A 14,119-nucleotide genomic window follows, 5' to 3' on the forward strand; every position below is an offset into this window, starting at 1 on the left:
TTATTAGCTTTTCTTAAATTTCAAAGCCCCCTGCTGAAGGAGGCTGTAACCTACACTGTGCTTTGAATTAGGTCCTGTACTTTCTTAGCGGCTCACACTGTGTTGTGTAGGGTACATAGATAAAGCTAATCTTCCAAAGGGGAAAGATAGGCAAAGTTACTTTTGCATGCCTTGATTGCATTTATTTATGTGTGGCTGCATATTTAATTTTGGAAGAAATTATAATTTATGAAACATGCAAAGCCTGAAAGAGTAATTTTACTGTTCTTGAAAAAGTATCTGTGTAACGATATTTCTAATAAATGGTTTATATATTTTTCATAATTTTTATGTCAAACAAATTTTCAACAATGAGATTGGAATTACAAATGTGGGTAGACAGTATTATTGTGTTCAAGAAATTGTGCCTGCTCAGCTGTGTAAAAAGATACATGCTGTGGTTTTTCAAATAAAGCAGTGAACTGATAATGATGCCTGTCAGCTGACTTATTTCATCTACAGATAGGATTTTCTTGTGATTCTGATTAAACAAAATGTCTCCAAAGGAGCATGGTACCTTATTTGTGGGGTTTTTTGGTTTTTTGTTTTTTTTGGTTTTGTTGTATTTTTTTTTTACTATTCCAGTCTTCCTGAGCTACTGGCATTTTTGAGTGCCAATTTAGATATTTTCTTTGGGAATATGCCTTTCTACCATTGCTTCCTTCTACAGCAGTAAACACAGTGTCTATCATTACGTTGCCTATATAGTCTTTCCATAAATCACACTAATCAGAGAAGGAAATACTAGCTTTTATTCTTATTCTCACTGGTTTACATGCAATGAGATATCATAGGAATGGTCCTCTGTCTTTTTTGATCTTCTAAATGTACTTGTATAGTGCTGCTTTGTTCTTGTTGCCTACTGCTCACAAACAGGTTTCACAATTTCATCCCGCCTGGTTTTTGAGGTGGTATCATCAAGGTAAGAGGAGACTAACAATGAAAATGAAATTAGTAGCTGACAGCACTGCATCAGAAAAATTATTCGGTTACGACTACAAACACTGCCATCAAACATGAAAATACCCTTTGAAATTAATTAGCATTTAAGGGAAATGGGTTTGGAATAATTATCAGCTTGGTTTTAAGCAGCTATGTTTACAAGTGCATCTGCTTTCTGTTAAGTCCTTGCTAGGGAAAAATAACAAACAAGTACACATATTGAGTTTTGAATCTGTTCTGTGTTCATACTTGAGAAACAAAGGCTCAGGAGAATTAAAACAACAATAGTATTGTCCTCTTCCTCGCAACTCCAGTGAAAGTAAAAGTTGCCTATTTTTTCTGAAGGCAAAGATTCTTTTATTGCTCCTGTATACGTGGGGGGAATAAGCATACTTCTCCATCTCCCATACCGTGACTCTGCCAATATCCCTTAGGTGAGGGGCCTTTGAGTAGACTTTGCCAACAGCCTGTATACATCCGCTAGGACACCTCTTGGCAAGGCCAGAGAGGCTACTTCCAGCCTATTGCAGCTGGATGTAAAGAGACCAGATCTGATCCACTCTTCACTGCTATTCATATGTAAACCACTGTTTCACATACCTTTTCTCTTTTTCCCTCTAAGCCTATCTAGTGCTTTCCAAAGTGACTGGTATAAGTGATCAGGGTCATAGAAGCTGTGCATCAGCTTCTTGGGAGCTCAGAGTTTTCAAATAATCTGAACACCACAAGTACTAAATCTTTTTCTATATCCCATTTTCCCTTAGGCATTCCAACTCTGCAAATAAGAAATAAACAGATCATTCTTTATTGTCTTCTTCCTGCAAAGATGGTAACATCTGGGAAGAGAAAAATAACAAAAATTGAGCTAGCCAGATTGCTGTTATAATAAATGACTAATCTTTGCAAATTTGCATCTACTTTGTTTAATGTTTTTCACATATACAGATACTTCATCGATTGGAAGAATGATGTGGACAGCTACTTCACGATAGATGCTACTGAAGGAACCATTGCTACTAATGAATTACTGGACAGAGAAAGCACAGCACAGTACAATTTTTCTATAATTGCAAGTAAAGTTAGTAAGTATGACGCAAACGGAATTAATATGCTAACATGGCATTTTTTTCAGAATGTAGTGCTCAGGCATAAATATACTATGAGGAGGGCACGTATGACCAAGAGATTATTTAAGACGGCTCAATAAATATAATTTTGCTAGACTCGTTATGAAGCTAAGTGGGTTCTTCAAACAACCCTGTACAGTACGGTTTTTCTAGTAGCCCTCATGTAGGCACAGGTCCCTCAGAAGCTTAAAAACATTCTGCGAGCATGAGCGCATAAGGAGCTGTATGGAGGCCTTCCCGTTGTCATTTCTGATTTTGTAATTCACTCCATATGAAATAAGGTTAGTCAATTTACAGGTCTGTCAATATGCTTTTTGAAGGCAGAAAAATTCAAAGACTCATTTGATTCTCAGATAAAAAGTACACTAAAATTGAGTAAAGGTTTAAGGCCTTAAACGAATCAGAGTGCTGCATCTCCTGTTTTCTCTCTGCCCAAGACTTCATGCCTGTGTTTTCTGTCCTATGTGATTTGTAGTGGGTCTTTTTTTTTCATTTATTGTCTTTGTTTCTTCTCCTACATAGTGTTATTTTAATAAGAACTCCCTTCTTCCACTGTATTATGTAGCTGCAGCTTTCTACATTGCCATCCCTCTATACAGCATTGTTCCTTCATGATCCTGTCAAACTGAAACTCTCGGAGACATACACCACCCTTTGAATACAAGTCTTTTGTTCACTTCGTGGTTGTGTAAAGGCCACAGAAATCTTTCTGCAGACATGACAGGCTGTAGAAGGGGACCCCTGCTGTATTTCTTATTCATTCTGTATTGTTTATGTATCCAGAAATGCAAGTTTCTAAAGGAAAGATTGTGTTTCCCTCAATGTATTCCTTGGCACCAAGTCTTCAAAAAGGAGTACATGCTACTAACAGGCAGAGCGAGATTTTGGAAGCAGAGAAGGTGTACTTTACTTAAAATGTAAAGAAAATTACCTCAGTTCCATTTTTTGTCAAAAAAACCCATGGGCTCACTGCCTGGAACCTGAAAAATACAGTGATGACACTAGTTAAATGAACACTTGAATTTTGTCCATATCTTGGAAAGGAATACACCAACAGAGGAAAGTAAACTATGACAGGTGATTGAGTACATGGAGATACGTGTGCGTGTGTATATTGACAGAAAGTCCAGCAGAACTGTAATTTGTTTCCAGAGAAACTGAAAGGCAGGTAGATGCAGCAGGTAGATGTAAGCTGCATCATGAAATTCCCAATCTTAACAATTGCCTAGTTAAGAATCTACACCTAAGACGTATTTGTGATTCATTTCAGCGTACCTCAAAATATTTATACATTGATCATTATCCATAGTATTAAAAACAATTGCCGTACCTTTACGACAACCAGTAGCTGGCAATATTATGGAGGATTTGAGGTACACTAGCTGTCAAAACTTTACACGTACTTGTCTGACTAAGAGCTAGCACAGAAATAAAGGCTGGGGTTTGAGGGATGACACAACCAAAAAAAGCTAGAGAGAAGAAAACCTTTGAAGAAAAAGAGAGGGGAAAAAATTACTGTACTTGAAGGACTTCTGCTCTAAAAAAGATTTGCCATTTGTCCTGTGCTGATGTAGAAACACTGAAACTGCCATCTCTTTTTAGAGAAAAAGCACACTCAACAGTGCCTTGACATATACATGACTGCATAAGGAAAGTGGCCCAGTATTGTAATTAGCTGCATTAACTTGCCTCAGGAATGGACACTATTATCACCTAAATATTTTCAGCTCTCCATGGCCTTATCTCTTTAAAGTAAACAGACTCCCCTGCCTGTGCCTTAGCCCTGGGCCTTTTAAGTGATTGTTCCCCTTTGTTCTTCTGTAGCTTCAAAATGAAACCCAGTATGAATCACAGAATATGCTTATGTTACTTTTTTTCCCCCACAGCCTGTAAAGTCTTGAAATAATATTATGACTTTTGAGCAATCAAGTTACCTTTCAAACCAGGGCATAAATGGCATGTGGGGTTTATAGCTAAATATAGCAGCAGACGAGTGATATATGTAAATGTAGGTACGGATGTACCATTTAGACTTTTCGTACAAGCTGATAAATCTATTATCACCACTAAAGCATCAGAAGTTACAATTTTTAAAGGAATACATTTTAAAAATGAGGCAGAAGAGAATTACCTTGTCTTTATAAAAGTAACCTTTGCTAACATTGCCTGTTTTGGAGGGGGAAAAAATGTCTTCAAAAACCTGGTTGGTTGGGAATTTGTAAATGATTTCATGTTAAGAGTTGGACTGGATGATCTTAAAGGTCTCTTCCAACCTGATGGTTCTATGATTCTATCTCCAGTGTCCTCATTCTGTAGTTGACATATAAATATATACTGAGATTATTCTTGCCTAAACTCCAGGTTCTGCTCCTTCATCCCTGCCTGCATCAGACATGGTGCAGGTGGGCAGTTTGAAGAGAGGCAGAACTTGGACCCTTAACAGACAGATTATTATGAAATCTGCCTGTCCTAGGCTTGCTTGTGCCAACTTGTACACACAGCCAGGGAAGTTCTGGTAACACGGTATATGTTATATATGAACAGTAGCTGCTGGTTCCACATAGGGAATTGGGTTAAGAGAATGCAGTCGTTCTATTTTATCCAAGAGGAGGAAATACAATAACTACCTAAGGGTCAGGGCAGGGGACAAGGGAGGGCTCACGCACCACTTATAGCCACAGGCGAAAACCAGAGTGGACTAGGGGAAAAAAATAAATTTAGTTCAAACAACAAAACCACAACCAAATCATCAATTAAATTAGAGTAGCACAGAAAGAGAACAGCAAGATCCTAAACAGACCTTTCTCCCTTCCCTCCCTTTTTCCCAGACCCAGCTTTACTAATTCCTCCCTGACACTCAGTATCAGAGGTGGGGAAACACAGGATGGGGAGATTTTAACCCTCTGCATGATGTTCCAGCTGCTTGTTCAATGGAAAACATGCCTCAGAAGCCATGTAGCGTCCCCCCACAGGAGGCAGTCTAGCATGAACGCCTCCTGTTCACATGGAGCTGGGGTCTGCTCCCGAGCTCGGCAATCCCAGCACTGTCCGAGCCGACCTGGTGCCTCAAAGTCATCACGTTTTACAGGAGTCCTGTCCATTTCTCTGCTGGGCTCTTTGCAGCCCATCCATTTCTCTACTGGGTTCAGTCTCTCTCTGCAGCCCGTCTGTTTCACCTGCCAGTGCTCAATGAGTCAGACAACTTGCCACAGAGTGAAGAAAAAAGCACTGTAGCAGCACATATTTAGCAAATTTCTCCTGGCTACATCAGCAGCCACATGGCCATTCTCCTTCTTCTGCCGTTCCCCCTCCAAAACAAAAGAGCACGATGGAAACGAAAAACATTTCCCCCCTTAAATGGGCTTATTCACAGAAGCACTGATGGGCACAGCCTAGGCCAGACAGGGGTGAAATTGAAGCCAGTGGGACTCTTTTCATGAAGCTTCTTACAGAAGCCATGCTAGCAGCCCCATCCTCTGCTACAGAAGCCATGCCAAAGGTGGCAGCTTCCTCCCCCACTACCAAAATGGTGTCAAATCCTAAACCACAACAGTCAATAACCAACTCTGACCATGTATCATTGTACTGTGATCTTTATTTCTAATGTGATCTAAACACTCTGTGGGAATGTGTCTCCAAATAATATCACAACTGACTCTTGAGAACAATTCAGGGTCTGTCCAGCATGGAGTGATGGATAGCCTACTGTCACATTTAACACAAAACACCCTAACTTTATCCTTGCCCTCGTTAAAGAAGCCTGTCCTAAAGTAGAGATCTTTTTAAGTGGGACGTGGATGATTGTTCTGCTGACGCATGAATGATGACACAGATATGAAGGCAGCTGAATGCAGGTGCTCCCTTACTCATCCATGGAAATAATCAACGCATGAACAGGGAGAGGATGTTTCAGACTCCTGTGTTTTTCCCTCCGTTTTACTTCACCATTTCTCCCTACTTCTTTTCATTCACTGTCTATATTTCACTTTAGTTTTTTTCTTCTTAGAGTAAATCCACACCCTAGTAGCCTCCATGGTTGCCGTTTCTGAACATTTTTGATCTCACAGACTCTGTACAAACTAATAAATTAAACATGCCTTGCATTCATTTCAAGTGCCATGGCCACTGAGCACCCTATTTCCATGCCATTAAACACTCTTACCTTTCAAACAGGGTGACAACAGATAAATCAATTCTTTGAGAATGGTCTCCCTCCCATACTGGCACCCAGGACACATGTTTGAATTGTCCACAACTAGTTGCTCCAGCCCAAAACTGTGCCAGGAAGAAAACTGATGTTCAGAACATAACAATGGTATAGAAAATCACATTCAATGCTCAAAAATTTCCCCAGTGTGCTGCTTAATTACCTAGTATGGAAATGCTTTTTGCATTTTACAAAAGAGGAAATAGATAACATGCATAACATCTTATTTCTGCCTTCCTGTCCTCAAGGCACTAGTTAAGGTTGAAAATAAAGTAACCATGATACTTCCTGTCCAAACCATCTTCCCAACTCAGAATTCTAAGTCTAGGCCCAAATTTTGTGAATGCTAAAGAAACCTCAGGTTTAAGCTCAAGATGGGGTTTATCCTCTCCTGCATACCATAACTGGGATTAAGGAGTCACCAGTTCTCCTCAGTGGTCAGTATTTTTGGTCAGATGTCTTGGATTCTCACAAGTTCATTAGTCAAAATATTTTACGTATTTTCTACTACTGTATGTAATATCCTTGAACCATAAACGTGACAACAGATGATGGTACTCAAGCAAAAGAAAGAAGCAACGTTGTCACTGCCTTGCAGACAGGGAAACTGAGGAAGAAAAAAGCTAATTAATTTGCCTGTATCTTACATTTAGAATTGAAACCTGAATTCAGTTTCTTAATTCCTAGGCTAATGATTTAACCATCTTGTCTTCTCATCTGTGTAATCTGCATTTCAAAGGTGTGAGCAGATGTTTTCAGTGACTTGCTCACTGATAACCAGCATGCACACCACTACTATGCTCACAGGGCTCAAAAAGACTTGATTTTGAGACAAACAGCAAACAAAACAAAAACAGGGGAAGTGGAGGTCAGGTCTACAAAGTGGTATTTGAAATGCAGTTTTTCATCCTTGCTCTCATCAGGTGTTATAGGTCTCCATAATTATATATGAATTCAAAGATGTACACAATCTTCTTACAGTCTTCTGTTATATACACGAGTAGTTAAACTGGTATCAGCACAGACTAGACAGAAAATTAATCACATAAACAAAATGAAATCCAGAAGTAGGTCCATTTTATGTTGTAGTAATTCTGTTTACTATCATATTTGATGTTTGCTGACCATTATTCTTCCATGCTGAAGTGCTAAGGAAGACAAGATTTTTGCCTCATTTATCTTTCAAAGAATCGTAGAAAATACCATCAGTGAGAAATAAATGTAAAAATGATACTCATATTTGTGCAGAATTCCAAAGCATGCTATCCTATTGTGATTTTGAGGGAAGGCAAAATGTCAAATAATTTTAAAAATACAGTCCCATAGTATGTACACTGCTCCAAAAAGCTGAAAAAATAATGTAATATACTTTAAAAAAATTAGCCTAAAAAGACTTCTTCTAGAAACTGTTTTGTTTAATAGAAATGACCCAAATCAGCTAGTATCTCCAACGTACCCCAGGTATAAATTTTGAATACATACATTCATTCTTTTACTGGAAATGCATTGTTAACATATTTCTGAAAGGAAATTAACTGACATCTCTGCCTGTACTGTCATGGCAATGCATTAATCTCTAACGTGTTTGAAGAATGTATCCTGAACTCCTGTTGACCTGTTAAAATAAACACACAAAAAAAAGGAAAACCTGAGTTACTCTGTGTGAGTTGTGTTCTTTGCAGCAAGTACTGCTAGGAAGGAAGTTCTAAGTTAGGTTATTTCTGCCAGTAACTGCATGAACTTGACCTACTCAGGGCTTTTCTGATCTCTTAGATATTCAGAGTTGGGGTCCTGCCCTTTACTGCCTAAAACAACTTCTCAGTACTTTTTTGTTTCCTGTTATACAAAGGCACCAATTCAGCTGTGAGCAAGCGATCTAGATTTCTTCTGTCTCTTCATGCATCTAAAGAATCACTGCCTGATTCCCACCTGCTAGACCAAACTCTGTCTTCATTCACACTGGACAATGCATTTCTCCACAGAGATATTCTGCAAGATGATACTGAATTGGAAATGAATGAGGATTCAAAGAGATAATATGTGTTCACTATTAATTAGATATGTTCAGAGGAAGGAACTATAAAGTCTGTGTGATTTGGGTACTGGGTTTCTTTTATTTTTAGATTTGGAGGATGGTCAGTTTATTGACTGCTTGTAAACAAGTAAATCACACTTCTACTTGCAGGTTTCTACTTAGCTAGGAAATCATTGAGGAATACCTTTTGGCTTTGACAGAGGCCCGTTGAAAACACTGAGTTTAGTAGTTGCTAAGAACAAGAAAGAAATAATTTAAAATTTCTGCAGTGCCACCATGAGGAGACTTTGTCCCTTGCTGTGTTATAAACAACAGAAATGCAAAGGTTTATGCAAACTATGAAGTAAGCAGCTAAAGCAAATAATTTGAAATGTCCATTTATGCCTCGAGATTCAAGAAAACTAATCTTAACCATGACTCCATGCTGCCACTCCTACACCACCCTGATTCATAGCATAGATTTCTTGAATAGTTACCTAGTGGCTGCCACTCTTCTTAAATGCAAAAGGATAAAGTAATTATCTTTTTGACTCAGCAGCTAACCTATTTTTATGTATCTGCTATCTTGCAAGAGTTCTCAACATAAAGTAAAAGAGAGTATTGTCTGCCTTGTGTGGAATTTGTGTCTCCTATCTGCCGGACATTGGATTTGAAGGCAAACTTGTTTATAAAATGCATCTGGAGACTGAGGGAGGCTTATCTGCGTTGGCAGAACAATGGAAAGAAGTGTAATGTATGCTGGGTTTTAGCATTTCTTTTGCACAAAAGTATTTCCAGCCTGCAAATATTTCTGTGTTAAAGAAATATCTCTTACAGCATAGCCTGATGGTTTAATCACAAGTGGAATGATAGTTCTGTATGTTTCACTGCTAGGTTTACCACTGACTCTGTCTGCCTTTCAGTAAGATTTTTCTTTATAGCTTTCTCTCTTACTTCTCTCCATCTTCTAAATGGGTATAATCCACTTACCTCCTTAACTTCCTGAAGATGTAGACAGTGGCTAAGTAATAAATATTGATTTTCTACATTCCATTTTGGAAAATAGAATTCAGTTTTAATCATTGGAAGCATTCTCCACAGACTCCATGAAAAACAATCTGAGAAAAGTTTGCATTTTTAATTACAGGTACAACTTCAAATTCTTTAGTTTATGTACTGATAAATACAGTCAGAGTCATTGCTTATCTTATGTTGATTGATTCCTCATCCCATGAAGACTAATGGATCAAAGTCTGTTACAAAATGATGTTTGCTTCTGATTTCTTCTTGGTACAAACCAGAGATAAACAGAAGTCAGGGGCTTCTAGAAGTCACAGTACTGGGATCAAAACAGTTCATGACAGCTCATGGACACTGGTGATGGCAACAAATATAAATAGTATTCCTTAATGCTTTTCTCCTAAAAATCATTTATAGGTAATCCATTGTTAACCAGCAAAGTCAACGTTATAATAAATATCCTGGATGTCAACGAGTTTCCTCCTGAAATTTCAGTTCCATATGAGACATCTGTATGTGAAAATGCCAAGCCAGGACAGGTATTTCAAATTTGTAATACTTTCTGTTTTGCCTTTTCTTTCCTTATTATTTATAGCAATAAAAATTTCTGGGTTTGAAAATGACATCATGATTAGAATTCTTTTACAAATAAAATATCTGCTTTGGAAATACTCACCTTTTGGAATTATATTTGTTGACCTTTATGGTCTATTTGTTTTTACTATCCTGCATTATTTGGGCCTGAGCCACCATTTACTGTACATTTAATATCTATGACAGGAGAAAGACTCCCTTCCTTAAAGACACGTAAGTATAAGGGTAAAACTTCAATGAACATATGGAGTAGGATGGATTACACACATTTCTATGTCTTAGTCTGAGAAAAAGACTTACAACCCCAAAGAAAATCCTCTTGAAAGCTTGTTTTTATAAGCAATTTCAACTATGTACGTAACATGCAAGAAGTATTTCAGATTCAGAATATTGCCTTATACCATATGTGATGCTAGTGTTAATAGAGCAGCCTCCAGAAGCTGTTGGCATGGGCTCCTTCTGCACGAAATTTGTGCAATTACACAGTGATGCAAAGCACCAAAGCCTACCATGATACATACTAATAGGTAATACTGTTTTCAAGGCAAAACTTGTATCTTTAACTATTCAACTTGGAGAGTTACTGCCGGCTATGGAAAGAACATAATCAGCCTGCTGTGTAATCAGTGACTTCTCTTTATATGTATGTAATATATAACCAGTCCATGTGATTTTTATTGCCTTTATTATGGATTTGTCAATAACTTCATATGATATTCATATCTCATCTTTTTTTTTCTTTTTAATATGTTTCAACTAACTACCATACAACCTAATTTAACTTCTAGTTTATCAGATACCTTTAGTTTCTTATCTAGGCACTAACAATAGAAAGGGGAACCTTTTACAGGGAAGGCTGAGACAAGCACTGGGCTGCCAAATATTATAAATATTTAGACCTTTGTTGTGTAAAAAAAATGCCTTCCATTTTAAAAGATCGGTGGCAATTCTACTATGAAGCATTTTAACTGCATTGTACTTACCTCAGATCTAGTAGACAGGACTCTGGGACCCAAAGTTCCTTCATGCCTAGGTGGTTCAGGTCTTACAGCCCTCTCCATTTCAAGCTGTAAAATTAGTGTGCAGCTTTACGAAATACTACAACTTGTACCTGTCGTAATAGTGATAGTAGTAGTAGCAGATAAAGTGACCTGTCTTTAAGTAATCACTCACCTGTAAAAAATGTCCTGTATTTTGATACAAATGACAAGTATTAAATACTTCTGCTATGAATATAGGATAAACATTTCTGTTTTCCTTCAGATATGTCAAAGTGAGACATCAGGTTCTCAGGAGGCTGTAGTATTCAGACTTCTTGCCCCCACTGTCCCATATATTAAGGGAATGAGAATAACCCAGCAGGATCTTCCTTTCATTGTTTCATTTGATGTTCTCTTTGCACTTTAACAAAACTGCTTCTTTTAGAAGAGTAAACCTATTTCAGAATTAATCTTCATCTGGTTTCAGGTGATACAGACCGTCACTGCAGCAGACAAAGATTTGTCACCAGCTGGGCAAAGGTTTTCCTTCAGACTGTCACCTGAGGCTTCCAACAAACCAAATTTCACAGTTCATGACTACAGAAGTGAGTTGCTTACCAATATGTCTCTTTCAGAGAAGCAGGCTGTGATTATTGTGACAAATATGATTTCTTTGTATTACAGTCATGTCTACGGACTAACTTGTATTTCACATTTGTAATTGTTAAACCATCTAGGACGTATATTAATATAAATTCAGATCTTGCACCTTTTCTCATTTTTAGGGGACAGGAATTGTCAGAACACCAAAGACTGAGACATCCCTACAGGCCTCCTCTGTTTCATTTTCTTCCTTTTATCATTCAGTCTCTCAGGAAGAACTCATATGCCGATGCAGGGACACCTTTAATCAAGGCACTATTGCTGCCTTATTTGAGTACTATCACTTTGCTATCTGTTTTCACAAAGTACCCAACTATTGTGCTTTCTGGAGAATGCATAGTCCTGCAAAAGAATTAGTTTTAAATATGGACAGTGCTGCTGCAGTATAACATACCACACCACTCTTAATAATTTCTAGACTTATAGAATTACCATCTCCAATTTTCCTCCCAATTTTTTTCATCATTGGTCATCTTTATTTTTTTTCCTTTTTCACTTGAATGCTTTTGATAAATGGCAAAGAACAACCCAAGACAAAAAAAAAGTTCTTTTTTTTTCTCTTGTTAACCTCTTCAAGTGTGTAGTCTTGGGAACAGACACAGTTAAAACATCATAATAAGCTGTAATAAATTTTTAAATATGTAAGTTATAAATACTACTTTTAAGAAAAAGTGTATTTTTTAAAAAAACTTTGTTAATTATATTATTCTTTTTAATTTAAATTTGAGGCAATGCTGAGTATGATGTAAAGGTTCCTTTCTTGAGAATTAAGTAACTCAAGCCTTAAAAAAGCCTAGAAATGGATAATATGCAGAATGAAAGAAAAATCAGAAGTCACTTATTTAGGCATTTTAAAAACCATTTCTGACTCTATTGTTGAAGCCATGCACTTTTGTCAATGTTAGGTGACAGAAAATTAAAGCCATCAGAATAGCCACAACTATTAGTCATTAAGACCTTTATAATTAAGAAATTCAGAAAGAAATAAATTTGAAACAGCAGAAAATAAACTGTGCTTATTTTATATTTATATAGTTCCTCTGTGAAGATGACAAGAAAAAATTTGGTTTATTCCTAAAATTATTAGTGACTTTTATCTTAGTATGTCGTAGATAGCTAAAGACATTTTAAAGAGGAGCACAGAATTTCACTTAATTATTTGTAAATATAGTATAGAATGAAGCCATAATAAATCATAGCCTTGCAGACATGACTAATAGTATCTTATGAAATCAAGAATATGTAGATCAACATTTTATCAAAGGCCGTTCAAATAGCTTTCCTGAGACAGGCAGCTCAATGAATATGAACGACAACCTTACAAAGGATTCAAGTCACCTTACTTCTGTCATTGGAATATTAAGCCATTGCTCTTCTCCAGAAGTGCTTGGTCTGAACAGTTTAGTTTTAACAGCTACTAGTGCTTAAAAATGTTGTGGCATTTCAATATCTAACTATAATTATGCCAAGCAAGATATAAATGCTTTACAACTGTGTCCCACTGAACTTAAACTTTTGGATAATGCTTAAGTTTTCTTCCCCTTAATACTGCACCAAAGTATCTGTTATTTTCTGTTCCCTACTTAACTCTTGGTAGTATTTCCTTGGAAAACTCAGCATGATGAACTTTGCCCATGTTTATAATTTAAAAGAAAAAAAGATGTTCTTTGTATTTCAATAGAAGAAGGAAAATATACCTCTTAACAGCTTCCTCATATTTTACATGAATTACTTCAATCTTTTCATTTTTCAACACATAGGGGTAGTATCTTCATAATTATGTAGTTTTATAACACTGTGCATTTATAAATACCTTTTCTTTTTCTTTTAAGTAAACGCTTTAATTTCTTTCTTTCTGTCCATTTCCTAAAATGTCCTTTAATTTCACCAAGGTTTAATTTTTTCAAATAATTACAAACTTACTGTTTTAAATATAAGTCTTCCAGTTCTTTTCAGGTAGTTATAACATATTTAATTCCTCAAAAGATTCTTCAAACTCAAAACGGCTATACCATAACTAAACTCAATGACCTTTCTCATTTACAGCTTTTGTGAAGTCTACTTAGCATATGAGTATGGTAAGGAAATTAGATAATAAATTTCCCTGTTTAAATCAGTAATGTTGACTCTTAGGTGACTTTGGATATCAATAGTCTGTTGACAAACTTTCTCTGCTATATAAAAACAAATGCAATGTTCCCATTAAAAGTTGAATTAGAAACCACCAAGACACACAATTTTTGTGCATAAATATTTGTGTGTATATATACACTCTTAAAAGCATTTCTTAACACTTCCTAAAAAAAGAAGGCTGTTATTTATTGAAATATAGGGGAGAAGAAGAAAAGGGTTTACAGAATATTTTCTAACCATAAAAGACTTCATTTTTGATGATTTACACAGCTATTAGAAAAATCTGTCAAAAAAGAAAACTCGTACAATAATTTTGATAGCTTCTGCCTTTTGTTTGAAAGAAAGATGGCAAGCCTGCTCTGTGCACAGTTCAGAGGTATAATAACACAACCTTATTTTC

At 36.6% G+C, this 14,119-nt stretch overlaps 1 protein-coding gene across 1 annotated transcript in view; it reads left to right on the top strand.

Annotated features, from left to right (window-relative positions):
• LOC104491229 (cadherin-12) overlaps window positions 1-14,119 on the top strand; it is a gene marked incomplete at its 5' end in the record, with an annotated part of 21,842 nt that overhangs the window by 2,192 nt on the left and 5,531 nt on the right. Inside the window, 3 exons of the mRNA XM_010133615.1 lie at window positions 1,925-2,063; window positions 9,767-9,888; window positions 11,411-11,528. Coding sequence (XP_010131917.1) covers window positions 1,925-2,063; window positions 9,767-9,888; window positions 11,411-11,528 — 379 coding nt within the window. The remainder of the gene's footprint in view (window positions 1-1,924; window positions 2,064-9,766; window positions 9,889-11,410; window positions 11,529-14,119) is intronic.

The sequence above is a fragment of the Buceros rhinoceros genome, unplaced genomic scaffold (genome assembly GCF_000710305.1).
Source record: "Buceros rhinoceros silvestris isolate BGI_N320 unplaced genomic scaffold, ASM71030v1 scaffold2523, whole genome shotgun sequence".
NCBI lineage: Eukaryota > Metazoa > Chordata > Aves > Bucerotiformes > Bucerotidae > Buceros > Buceros rhinoceros.